This window comes from Fusarium mangiferae (genome assembly GCF_900044065.1).
Source record: "Fusarium mangiferae strain MRC7560 genome assembly, contig: FMAN_scaffold008, whole genome shotgun sequence".
Lineage (NCBI taxonomy): Eukaryota > Fungi > Ascomycota > Sordariomycetes > Hypocreales > Nectriaceae > Fusarium > Fusarium mangiferae.
In genome coordinates, this window is record NW_024573928.1 from 1,572,054 (window position 1) to 1,585,404 (window position 13,351).

The 13,351-nt window shown below is 49.2% G+C and overlaps 4 protein-coding genes across 4 annotated transcripts; 3 read left to right on the forward strand and 1 right to left on the reverse strand.

Moving 5' to 3' along the window:
- Positions 1-445: 445 nt before the first annotated feature.
- FMAN_11464 (related to URB1 Nucleolar protein required for the normal accumulation of 25S and 5.8S rRNAs) lies at positions 446-3,896 on the reverse strand (the record flags this gene model as incomplete). The annotated part of the gene is made up of 2 exons (XM_041834278.1): positions 446-3,681; positions 3,740-3,896. The coding sequence occupies 2 exons, from the start codon at positions 3,894-3,896 to the stop codon at positions 446-448; spliced, it is 3,393 nt and encodes a 1,130-aa protein (XP_041684558.1).
- Positions 3,897-7,410: 3,514 nt separating this feature from the next.
- FMAN_11465 (uncharacterized protein) lies at positions 7,411-9,066 on the forward strand (the record flags this gene model as incomplete). The annotated part of the gene is made up of 3 exons (XM_041834279.1): positions 7,411-7,525; positions 7,643-8,398; positions 8,453-9,066. The coding sequence occupies 3 exons, from the start codon at positions 7,411-7,413 to the stop codon at positions 9,064-9,066; spliced, it is 1,485 nt and encodes a 494-aa protein (XP_041684559.1).
- An 839-nt stretch (positions 9,067-9,905) lies between these two features.
- On the forward strand, positions 9,906-11,526 carry FMAN_11466 (uncharacterized protein; the record flags this gene model as incomplete). Its single annotated transcript, XM_041834280.1, has 2 exons — positions 9,906-10,156; positions 10,209-11,526. 2 exons carry the CDS (start codon positions 9,906-9,908, stop codon positions 11,524-11,526), a joined length of 1,569 nt encoding a protein of 522 aa, XP_041684560.1.
- Positions 11,527-12,331: 805 nt separating this feature from the next.
- On the forward strand, positions 12,332-13,061 carry FMAN_11467 (uncharacterized protein; the record flags this gene model as incomplete). Its single annotated transcript, XM_041834281.1, has 2 exons — positions 12,332-12,436; positions 12,495-13,061. The coding sequence occupies 2 exons, from the start codon at positions 12,332-12,334 to the stop codon at positions 13,059-13,061; spliced, it is 672 nt and encodes a 223-aa protein (XP_041684561.1).
- Between the last annotated feature and the right edge of the window lie 290 nt (positions 13,062-13,351).

Genomic DNA, 13,351 nt, shown 5'->3' on the forward strand with positions numbered 1-13,351 from the left:
CTGTTTTGAAGTGCGTTCATATTTTACAACGGCGAATTTTGGATGGGAAATTAAAAACTCAACATTTTTGTTAACGGCAGAACAAAAAGGCTGCTCTTATCCATATTAATGCGTGGGGTAGTTAGCGACGGAGAGTATCCTTTGTGTCCAAAGGCATATATATTTTGTCGTCTTTATGGTGTCCATTCTGGTTATTGTTTGGTAGATGGATGGGATCTGTACATATGTACGAACAAATTTGAACAATGCTGTTTCAGTGATAACATTTACTCCACGAATTTCTCAATTGATGCTTAAAGTCGACTGCACAGGTCGCGAGCATTCGAGTGCCTAATAGCAGATGGTCATTTCCTTGATAATAAGCGCAAGTCTTGTCGTCCTTAGGCTGGGTATTAACAGTCATATGTATAAATTTGTATAGCTTATATATCCAATCCATTCACCTTTACAAATCATGCCTGGCAAGTAACTTTTCGACGCCTCCCTTACTCCAGACCTTGACTTTTTCTTGATCACATGTCTCCCATACCCTTTTCATGAGTGCAACCATTACATCTGCCTCTTCACCTCCCTCAAAAGCAGCCCGTTGCGAGTCTAACCAGCAGAGGATGCCGAAGCGAGTCGTCAACGTGGTGCTACCGCCTTCGATGCAAGTCGCGCGATACAATAGACGCAGCAAACGAGTGCGTAAATTGACACGCAAGTGAGGGTTAGCGTCCAGAGCGAGTATCTTCTCGAACCATCGCTTGCGATGAAAGATGTCAAGGTCAGAGGGTGTGCGCAAGCTGTCAAGGAGGTAGGTCAGAAGCCATGTGATTTCGGTGTAATACTTATCATCTTCTGAGGGTTCACCGTGAAGAATGTCGTGGACGAGGGGAAGCTTGTCAGCAGACCAGACGGGGCTGCGCGTGAGGAAGCTGTTGATTTTGGGGTAGAGCGGGTGGAGTGGATTCTTCAAGACATCCAGAGCGTGGATGGCGAAAGCAGTGAAGGCAGAGGGGACTGGGCCCTTTTCAACTTCATCACGCGATGACTCGGCAAGTTCGCACAAGAGGAGCCAAACTTGTTCCTTTTCTTCGTATGAAGAATCCTTGAGCTTGGCAGCCATCTTGAGAATGCTGGTGAGAGATTCCTTGCGGATGTTGGTATGGGGAGAGGAGAGGAGGCGAATCAGAGCTGCTGCCCAGCCGTCTTCAACGAGGTCTTCGGCGTTTTTGCCAGCCCATTTTGTCAAAGCTGTGGTATCCTCGTCTTCGGGGAGTGGTACAAGCAGCATAGCCTCGAGCCTTGAAGAATCAATGGTCGAGCCATCTTTTGAACCATTCGCATCAACTGTATCGGCATCAGGCATATCTTCATCAGCATCTTCATCATCAGACTTTTCCTCCTCGAGCTTTTTCATCTTGACCTTGCTTGATGAAAACTGTTCTAAGATGCGTTTGTGTAGAGCTTTGGTGAGTTGTTTTCCTGGCTTGAACTTGTATGAAGTAGAGAAGTAGAAAGATAGGAATTGGCCAAGCGCAGCTTCTTCATCGCTGCTAGCAGAGCCCATTGCGAATGACAACTGCTCTACCAGGGTCACGTCAACCAAAGCAGTCTCACTACCAGGTGATACACCATCTTCCTGGGCATATGTTTCTAACAAATCGAGATACTTGATGGGCGACGAGGCACACCGGTTGACGCAGTTGTCAACATATGACCAAACTTTCTCCATTGGCTTTGCCTTGACATCGGCTAGCGTTGTCTGGAGGGCTTCGAATAGAGAGCTCATCAGGGACGCCTTCGTTACCATCTGGTTCTCAACTGCGACCTCGCCTAGGACCTTCTTGAGCTGCTGGAAAGAAAGATCTCGCTTCTTATTACAAAGAAGCCGCAGGAGGGCGGTGTATGGCGACGATCCTGCTCCATCAATGAGATTGTCTATCCTTGAGAACCAACGCATACCAGGGGAATAACTGGCAATTGATACCAAGTTCTCGAGCTCCATAACTCTTAGTGACTCGTCTTCATGCTGCTCGCTTTTCTTGTTGAGCGATTTGAGAACTTCTGTGAAGAAAGGCGAAACATCAAAGTTGGCAGCAAGGGCAACTTGTGGAATGACTTCATAGTAAAGGCGTAGCAAACGACTGGCCATGGTCTTATGGAGAATGTTCTCAGCTGGTGTTCCCTTGTAAGACCGAACGATTTCTTTCATGTCCGGAATACGTTGGCAAAAAGCATCGATTAAACGACGGCTAGCTTCTGCCCAGACAGGATCACTGCCCTTTGAAACCTCTTCATGCATCTTGATAGCTTCAGCTAACTTCTCAATTGCCACGATCAGAATGCGGGTAGCAAAGAAAGATGTGAGGTTGGATTTGGAGGAAAGACACCGGATCAGAACTTTTTGATTGATGGGGAGCGGAATAATGTTGTCTAGAAGGATGGACGTGGGAGGAGGTGCTTTGGCAGATCGCGATCGGTCTCCGAAGCGAGGAGGGAGAGGAAGTTGTATAGTGTTGAAGAGAAAGGCGGCATATCCAATCCATGTCATGGATAACTTGGGTTCGAACGTGAAAGATCGGTTGCTAAGAAAATATTTTGCAGTAAGTTCAGGGGCAGAGGTGAAGATTGCTACCAAAAGCTCGCTATGTTTCAAACTGGACCAAGGACGCAACTTTTGAGCGAATTCGGCAAGGACAAAGTTATACACAGGAATGTCTTGTTTGTATCTTTGGGCGAAGAGAGCACCCTGTGTACCAGCCTCCGCACGCCCACTTGGCGCTGGGTCGTCTTCAGACTCTTTGGGGTATAGACCAGTGGACGGATATAGAATACCAGCTGTAGGCGTCGTGCAGATGTAGATGAGGAGTTGGTGGGCCTTATGGCTCACCGTTGACTTCTCATCGACATCTTCGCCATCGCTGCTGTATGTGTATAGAGCCAAGAAGCGCACCAACGACTTGGTGTTGAAGCATCGGAATTTGACTTCCCTAGGGATCTTGTCATCTTTGAGGACATAGAGCTTTAGAGAGTCGAGAATATCCACAACGAGGTAGGCTGGGTCGCTTTTGATCATGTAAGTCACATGTGACAAAAGTTCCTTTTGCGATACAAGTTCTTTACGTCCATCTGAACCTAGGAACTTGAGAAGGCTCAGAAAAAAACGGACAGCATTTGTTCTGACAGAAGCCTTGCGCACATCTTCCTGCGTATCTCCAACATGCCCAATTTCAAGATTTCGTCCAAACGATGTCAATGTGAAATTTCGAGCGCGGAAGATTCGCTTCGCATAGGCGCCTCCATCTAGGCATGTAGCTTCTCGAAGGAGACGGAGAGTAGGTGAGATGATAAAACCCTTGCTCTTTTCTGCTGACAGATTTTTTGCCAATGATTTCAGTTGCTGCTCTTGGAGAAGGGTCTGGCAGATACCGAGGCCATGCTTGACAAGCTGTAGTGAGCCTGAGAGGATCTGGAGTAGCAAAGCCAAAACAACGGCAACAGAAGATATGACACCATCGTTGTTAACCTGCACGGCGAAAGACCACATTTCCATGATATCGCTGAGAAAGACTGCATCTTCGGATGCATCTCTGGGCTTGACGGCTTCAAGGTATTGATGTAGAATGTCGAGGTTTGCTCTTCGGCCACCCTCTTCGTGAACTATTTGATCGAGGAGATTCTTGAAAGACTGAAGGCCTATAGGGGTATGTATCAGATGTAGTTCGTTGGTGCCTTCAATAGCATCGTCACTTACCATGCCTGGCGTTGCGCAAATCCTGGTCGAAGGACAGCAGATTGCGCAATTGATCGCTCGAGGTGACTTCTTCGCTCGTTGGAGTCTCGTGGACGACTTTCTGGCGCTTGCGAAAAGCGGCAGCGCCATCTCCGCTGTTGAAGTCTCGTTTGCCCATTTTGACCACCACGGAGCTTGTCGCAATCTAGATCTCTAATCCATGAATTTACTTGACTTTTTGGCGTTTTGCCACGCGTGACCGCTATTCCGCCTGCCAGATTCGGAATCAGGGACAAGCAGTGTGGAGTACGGTCGGTAGATCTATTACCCGCCCTGTTGAAGTTTAGGTATCTGTCGATTCTTCTAGTCATGGGTCCAATGACATGGAACCTCACGAATCTAGACGTGGAACAACAATATTTCAATTGACAGCACCTATTCGCCATCATCTGTGGTGCTGTTTGGCCACTAAATATGTTTTTTCGTCTTGTGGCTGTTGTACTTTGAGAGACTGGACTTTGGCGGTTCAAAAGCTCAAGGTACACACCATGGCACAAAAGAACTTGTCTGTACGTTGGGACGGCAGAGGCATTGCGAAGGATACTAGATGGTTCCCTGAAGCAAGAGGTGGTTTGCTTGCTGCTCTCAGCATCTTACATTCGCTGTTCCAATGCCTTCAACATTTCCTTGGAGTGGTGGATAAGTGAAGTCATGACTTGGTTACATTGCATAATACAACATTGCCTTGCAATCAACCTTGGCTGAAGATAGTCATCTCCATGAGCCTCTAATCGACTGCTACTCTTCCCACACAGAATGAGTCAAACAAGTCAAACAACTCCACTCACAAAACGACAAGGCCGCATCGATCCCACATCGTGAAGTAAAATGCGCCACTCCCGTTGCATCCGCCGCTGCAGAGTGGAAGGAGCCAACTGCGCAAGAAACAAGGAAAATAGACTTGAGAGGATCCTCCGTCTTTTCTCCAGCCATTCCCGAAGTCAAGACTGAGACAGGTTGACCTCCGAACTGATTATTGCGCCTTGTACGGGATGATCTAAAAAAAAAAGCCAGTCAGAATGACTGAAGATCGCCACTTGAACATCCATCATCTGCTATTTTGCGCTTGATGGAGAACACACCATCGCATGTGAACGGGCTTTGTCTCCATTATCTTAAAAATCCCCCAAGGGCAGGCAAGAAAACCCAGGGCCTTTATCCTTAGTGACAAAAATAGCCAATGTAAAGGCCCTCTAGCTTACGCTAGACTTGCCTAAATCTTTTCATCATACTGGATTACAACCGAAGGGACTCTGGATGCATCCCTGCCAAAAGCTACCTAGCCAAGCCAAGGTTGCATGCTTCAACTTAAGAGTCGCTATTTTAAGAACCAAGGAATGGCAAAGTCAGGGGCACCACCCTCAATAATCACTTTCGTCTGAAGACAAGGCAGCGGAAGGAAGCGCAACGGAATTTTGCTCGCAGGGTCCAAAAGCAAACAACACTACGCGACTCCCTACTAAGCTATGCAACAACCCTGGATGTTTGCAGCAGCAACAGGGAGCGGTCCGGCTGTCGATCAGGCTTGACACCGACCCAACTACACGGTCTGACCCTTCCACTGTCTCTTTGAGCTGAGGTGCCCTAAACAAGACTTTTCTGGCACACTTCCTCTTGACTCCACAAATGAAGCCATCCTAGCCATCTAGCCATCCCACCTTGTTTGTTGATTGATGTTTAGTGGTTTTGATGACTCTCACTGAGACAAATGCCGGGCTGTGCATTGTTTCTACGACTGAGAGATGAAGAGGCAATTGCAATACGACATTGCTATCAACGTAGTATGGCCGCTTACCGTCAGATACCGCTGAAGGGCCAAGCAATGCATTTCAGCCGTTCTGGTCTACCAGCGCCAAATATTAAAATTTCGGGACTATCATCGTTTAGTCATTTTGTCTCAAGATTTCAAGGCAGGCGAATCGTATCGTGTCAGCTCACGCCAGAATACGGGTCATCACAATGGCCTCGTGCTCATCACTATTCTAGGTGCCATGAAACATCTCTCATGGCTGTTTTAGGATGTAGCCACCAATTCTTTGGCCAAGTACTAACAAGCCCGGCCCAAAGGAGCATCCGGATTCGATGAGAGGGCAGATTGACAGGCGTTCCTGAAGCTCCCACGTTTCAAGAGACCCTAGCTTTTCACAATTCACAGACAAACGCGGTCGTCAGTCGCAAGGTGGAAGAGTAACAAAACGTGCAGCATACCGATTTGATAGAGAAGAGATGATGAAGAGACCAGGTTCCGGGGTGCATCTGCCAATCAGCCCGGGAGGACCAGGGTATTGCCCAAACCGGCGGTGCAACCCCAAATAAGATGTACTGGGTATGGATGCAACGTCAGATGTCGATTCAAGGAAGGCAAACAGAGCCGACAAGGCTAAGATTTGCACTAGGAGCCAGCAAGCGAGGCAAGCTTCTGTTGTGTGTTTACCATAGAGAGCAGGGCTAAAAGCTATGACCTTTGTTGTTTGAACATGCGCTCTGTACAACGTCTGACGAAGAACGTCTCTTGTTCAAGGTTACATGTCAGGCCAGACCAAATGAAAACTTGGGTATGAATGGAACTCATGTTTTGACGACGCCTTCGCCAAGACCCAAGTTCACACCAGTTCGACAAGAGAATGTGAGAAATGCGCAGCGTGACGACACACAGCCTCGGACACAGGCAAAGGCCTCAAACCCCGTCATCTCACGCGGCTATCCAATACGGCAGCAGCACGAGACCTTGCCTGGGGTCTTTTGTGGCAAGGACAAGCAGACCAAAAAGTCAATGGAAGGATCCACGACCACCCAGAGGGCGAGTTGGAAGTGGAATAGAGTGGGACCAAATGCACGACATCGACTTGACTCGACTCTCTAGACTTAAGCCAAGGGCAACAGCGACACCATCTCGGGCACTACGTGTGGCCCAGTCAATGTGTCTCTGTGGTGGTTTGATAGAGTTGGTGTGGAGCGCTAACATGATCGGGAGTCCTTCAGGACCGTCTTCTAAGCGCCGACTGGTCCGGCGAGACAACCGACCCCGGTCCATCACCTGCACCGTGGGTTCGTCTTGGACAATCGTCAACCACTCGATACGTCGTCTTGCATCTCCCTTGGCTGCCGCCCATTTTTCTTCTTATTTAATTTTCTAAATTTCGATCGTAACGGGGCCTGAAACCAACCCAGATCCCACTACAGACTTGTAGCAGGGGCATCATGGGTGCCAATACTGTCCTTTGTTGCCTCTATGGGTGTGGATATACCACCATGGGAACGTCGCGGCCCGGCCGTCATCCACGAGATGGGCTGGGCTGCATTACAAGTTGCTTGCCGCTGCTTTGCTCCTCTTGTTCTTTTATCTGCCGGGTCCCTGGTCCTCTTCCTGCAGCTTTCCCGTCTTGCTTCACTTCTTGTCCTGTCCCATTCCTCTTCTGCAGGTGCTAGTACTGGTGCTGGCTTACATATACGAAGGAGTGTACTTCCATACACACTCATATCCCACCTTATCCCCATACGTTGGTCTGTCTTTCAGCTTCTCGGCCATTTTTCTTTCACTTCGTTGAGTAACGAATTGTCCTCCTCTCCGCCATTCTCTTCTCACTCAACGTTCTTAACGCCTTCTCGGTATGACGTGAGAGCTTCGCAGCATGACACACGCCGGCTCTCACGGTGCCCATGGCTCTGAAGCAGCTTCCTGGCCATCGTGGCTATCTCTCTGCTGCGCACCGCTGGTCTCCTCAGAGGACAGGAGGCCGCGTCGTAGTAAGTCTATGTCTACTTCTACCTCTGCCAATGCTTGGGCCTCGGATTCGTCTTCAACTTTGAACATTTCGTGGCCCGTAGGCAGGTTGAGCGACGACCAGTTGCTGATAGGCCAAGTCGATGAGAAGCGTTCATATCCAGTAATATACGACCAACCAATTCACCATCCCCAGCCTGTTGCAATGCTGGAGCATCGTAAAATGTCGGAGAGGTCTACGAGAGACAGTGTCTCGTCAAAGAGAAGGAGATTCTGGTCACTCTCTTCAAGTTCGCGCCGGCCGCTCATTTCAGCCCCTTCAGACTTTCGCCATGTATCAACTGCCGCCGACCCATTTCTTGATTATCCTGAACCTACGCCGTCGAGAGCCTCGAACCTTCGGCCTGCGAAACAGTTACCTCATCGTCCTTACCGCCCGCTCGAGTTGAGCATCTATCAGGCCGACAATGTTGTATCTCCTATCATGCCTCACTTTGAACCAAGGCCTGCGAATCCGGCGCCCTCATCAGACTATTCTGAGAGTGTGTCAGATTTGTCAGATAGCCAACCCGAAGAAGTAAAACCTTCATTGGAGCACCAGAAGAGCTTCTCAGATTCTCCCATGTCATTTCACTTTCCACGCCGCCAAGCGCTGGGGAGTGCTCCCAGTTCCTCTCATGGAGAAGATGAGATCCCGCCCTTAATTCCCCCCAAGTCACGGGGTCGTCCTCGTGCGTGTAGCTCACCAGATGTGGAAAAGGTCAAGGAACGAGTCGCGAGTGCTATGCTAGAGGTTGAAAAGCTCCAGAAGCAGATTGACGATGTCATCGAGAGACAGAGTCTATATGTTCCCAGTCGACCACCAACACCCCACTCGGTCGCCCGAACCATGCCCGGTATGAGCTCGATCTACGGACCTGGTGACGAACCGCTCCCGCTGACTTCTTCAGACCTGGAGCCCATGCCGTCAATTCCGGCTCTGCCCCCAGCTGCTCCTTCTTTTGCGCAGCGACTCAACTCCGATATCATTGAAAGGCCACACACAGCACCCATCAGGTCTCCTCGTACGCCTGTGAGAACTCCCATCACACCACCTCGCAGATCCCGAACTCCTGGTGAGCAAAGGTCACCTTCTACCCCTCCTTCTCGCCCAAGGCGAGATGATATGCCCCCACCGCCACCTCTACCTTTAGTACTTCGACCTCCTCTGAGGAAGAAGAAGTCTTTTTCCCGGGTGTCGAGCTGGCTCTTCCCCGGGTCACAGCACAACCGTAATATGAGTTTCGACTCTGTCACCAACGCTCCTCGTCCTATCAGGGGCAACCGAGGGTTTTACCAAGTTTCGCTGGGCGGAACATCCGAACACCGGCGGAGTACAGAGTCAATCGATACGGTCAGCACTTGGGAATCGGACGCAGAAAATCGTACAGTCCCGACAACATGCTCTGTGGGTAGCACAGCTGCTGTGTCACAGGATGAGCCCCTCATCTCACGGTTCGCCACTTCAACGTTTGGCAGAAATGATATCCGACCTCAAAGGAGGAGTGTCGGTGTTGCAATGTGAAGGAATGATTGGATATTCTGGCTTATACCCCGCGTTTTCTCTTCAACGTTTTTATGACTTATACACTTGATGATACCATTCGTACTACAGCTGCTGCCCTGTAGCTAGACTACGTGACAAGCAAGGCCTGTTGGGCATTTAGAATGCTATGGTAATGGGATAAAGTATTTGGGAACAGGGTTTGGATTAAAGAACTGGTTTCTGGGCGGCAGGTTTGCTCTAAAATTTATGTCCATGTTAAACGATAGAGGTATAGGAGCAGAGATGTTATCCTGAGATCTGCATGATACAGCTAGTTGCAATCTAGTCCGCCTAGAGCGGCATGTTTCATTCGATATTTTCCACTTCATTTGTCGTCTTCATCACTTAACTTTGGGCATTGGTGTGATCCAATCTCATGATGCTGACAGAGGTTTAATTACTCAACTCTTATTATCGTGTTTATTCCTCTTCTGAATTTTGTATCATCGTTTCACTGATTAACGACTGAGCGTAATCACAGTAACAACTGCTAAAGACATCGGCATGTGGCTAATGGTGCCTCATTCGTCAGCCTCATGACCATGCACGTGGCCCACTCTCACCTGAAGTGAAGTGAAGTGTCTTTGAACCTCCAACATTCAGGGATACTCAGCTCAGCTCAATCAACACTCCCCAGCCAACAAATGCGAGTAAAGCGCAAGACTACCAAAGAAAGAGCTTCAAGCCGCTCAACACCTCAAACTTTGCGTGTTTGTTCGCATCAGCCGTTATTGATTTAACGTTATCGCTCTCACAGGGACTTATTGGCTCCCAAAAACATCTAAAACATCCCTGTCAAGATAACCGAATCAGTAGAAATGGTTCGAATTCCACGCGACGACGCGCCTTCAGAAGCAAACCGCTCAGATGTATCTGATGCCGATGATGAGAGAGGGCGACTACTATCTGGAAATGATGAAGCAGCCGAAGAGAGCCATGCGGACGCAGAGCGACTTGAGAACTGGCATACAGAGCATAAGCGTCGAGAGACCCGACGATGGAGCTACCTTGTCATGGTTATAAGCACAGTTGCATTGATCACAGTTCTCGCTATTTGGGTTCACAACAAGTGAGCACCCTCATCCAAACCTCGCATTTGACCCTAAACTAACGTCTGTAAGCACACTGTCATCGGGATGTGAATATGACGGAAGCTGCAATGACATTTCCAAGCTATGGGGACAATATTCTTCCTTCTTCTCTGTTCCATCAGAGATTGATTCGTCAACACCGGATGATTGCGAGGTTACCATAGGAATTGCCCTGTCTCGTCATGGAGCTCGATACCCAACCGCCAGCAAGACTACAGCATACGGCGCCACCATTGCCCGCCTACAGAAATCAGTAACCAATTATGGCAAGGGCTACGAATGGCTCAAGGACTACGAATACAACCTCGGATCTGAGGATCTGACCGATTTTGGTCAAGACCAGATGATTTATTCGGGAAAGGCTTTTTATGAGCGATACATCGGACTCGCTGAAAAGACGGAGCCTTTCATCAGGGCATCAGGATCCGACAGAGTTATCATGTCCTCTCACAACTTCACACAAGGGTTCTATGCCTCTCGAGGAGAGTCTGGAGATGACTACACCGATGACATTCTTGTAATTCCTGAGGAGCCCGGTATCAACAACACACTGTCACATGGAACATGTAGCTCGTTCGAGGACAACGATGAGATAGGCAATAACAGTGCGCAGACCGCCTGGGGAAACAAATTCCTGCCCCCTCTTCGGGATAGACTGAACAGGAATCTGCACAAAGCCAAACTGTCGTTACAGGAGACGATCTATCTCATGGATCTGTGCCCTTTCAACACAGTCAACACTCCCGATGGTGTGGGACAATCCCTTTTCTGCGACATGTTCTCCAGAGAAGATTGGCGAAGCTACGATTACTACATGACTCTGGGCAAATACTACGAATATGGTAATGGCAACGCAATGGGACCGACACAGGGCGTAGGATACGTCAACGAACTTGTTTCGCGATTGACGAGGAAGCCTGTTGATGACCACACCACAACTAATCGCACGTTGGACGCCAATCCAGATACATTTCCCCTGGACAGGGCGCTATATGCAGACTTTAGCCACGACAACACTATGGTGTCTATTTTCTCAGCAATGGGCCTGTACAACTCGACAAGCAAGCTGCCAAAACACCACATCGTGCCAGCTATCCGAGCACATGGCTACTCATCGGCATGGGTAGTCCCCTTTGCTGCACGGATGTATGTAGAGAAGCTCGAGTGTGGTGCTACAAGTGAAGAGAAGGGAGAAGAATACGTGAGGGTGTTGATAAATGATAGAGTTATGGAAATGGAGACCTGTGGAGGAGATGAGTATGGACGGTGTAAGCTAGAAGATTTCGTGGAGAGCTTGTCGTTTGCGAGGCAGGGAGGGCATTGGAACAAATGTGGTACCAAGGGATGAGCCCCCAGGAAGAATTAGATATGCAGAGCGGTAAATTGTATTTTTTTGCTATTCGAAGAGGCTGGTAGCCGTTGTAATGAACTGAAATAGACTCGGATGCAAGGGAGTGGATTTGCTCGGGTGCGGAATACGAGGGACGAAACAAGAGGCTGGTTATTTAATGAGATAGGATGACGATATAAGTGTGACTTGGCAGAACACTTGAATCATTTTCACGATGCTTGATCTTGGAAAGAAGTCCAATTGACATGGATATGTGAATGTAAACATTAGATGTTGCAATTGAACCTAGGTTGAGACTTCTCGGGCAGGGAATTAGTAGATATCCTTTGAGAATCTGCAGGGACTTAAACGCCTTTCTCCACTACAGTGGGCCACTGATACTAATCCCAGAGCCGGCATCAGCGCCAAGCCCACTGTAAGCAACCCTAGTCCGTGGACGCTGACAGAAGTGGACCGCCCTAAGCTTTTCCCGTCTAGTCCTTCAACGCCCATTACATCTCAATTGAAGCCCACCTCAGTCAGTGACATCTTCGTACTGCACTGTAGGAGCTTGGACGAAGCGCACCACCACTTCATCCCCAAGACGAGCCAAAGTCAAACAAAGGACACCAAATCTCACCTGCGACAAACAAAACCTTCGTTGTATCTCTCCTTCCCACAGCGGATTATTACTATTCAACCACAACCCAATCGTTGCGCTTTGCGCCCGACCAGCATCTGTGTCACTGTCTCATCTTTCGTCACCACGCGACTATTGGCATCGCAAATCCCTTGGGGCACACAGAAGCGAGATTACAGAAAGATGGTGTCGACTGCAGGAGGCATCGTGATCGCCATTATTGTGCTTCTCGTCGCAGGAGCTGTTGGATGGGTTACATTCACACAGCTTCGTGCTCGCAGACTCGGCGTATGTCAATCCCTTCGGTCCCAGTCCTGTCATTCAAACTAATACCCTATCTATATAGCTCCCCCCTCCAAGTCTCGCATCGTATTTACCATGGCATAAGGAAGACAGTGGCTATGGAATACAGCCCGCCCCTAGCGGCATCGCTGGCTGGTTCAACGACAAGATTCGCAAATTCAAGAACCGCAACAACCGATCCGCCGCAGGCGCTTACGAGCAATCCGGCAGTGCTCGCGGCCGTCGTGGCTTCGGTCCACTCGATCCTGATGAAGCGTGGGACTCGCGCGTTGGGAACGAAGCAGACCAATATGGATACTATGAGGAGGACGTTGGCGGTCGCGGCCGGGACACCGGATACGGCGGTGGTTACAACATGAACCTCGCGGCGACGCCGGGATTGTCGGGCAGACGAGGTTTCGACGAAGAGGAAGATCGGGGGCGCAGAGCAAGCAGAAGCCCTGCATCGGGACCTGGAGGACGAAACCCGTTCGATGACGATGCTGGTTCGAGTTTACGCGGCGTGAGCCCTCGACCTATTGACACGGGAGTTGCGAAACCCAAGAACAGAAGCGGCAGCGCCGAGAGTAGTCCGACAGAGCGACGGTCCGTGTTTAGGGAAAACATGTAAGACGAGACATGAGCTGAACGAGTCGAGGATGTTGCGGAGGACGAGACAAAAGCTGCGCAATTATGGAGTATCTGCGAATTTTGCTATGTTTGCCTTTCCTTCTTTCCTTCTTATTTACTGGGCTTGGGAACCTGTTGTCCATGCAGAGCCTGGACTTGGTTGGGTGGAATTCTGATATATCATGACATTGTGTATGTGCTGCGAGGATTCTTTCATTTTGGTAGTGTACGGAAGTCTTATATCACACTTGTCGATAGTGATTTGACACTCAATTCACGGCGTTTCTATCC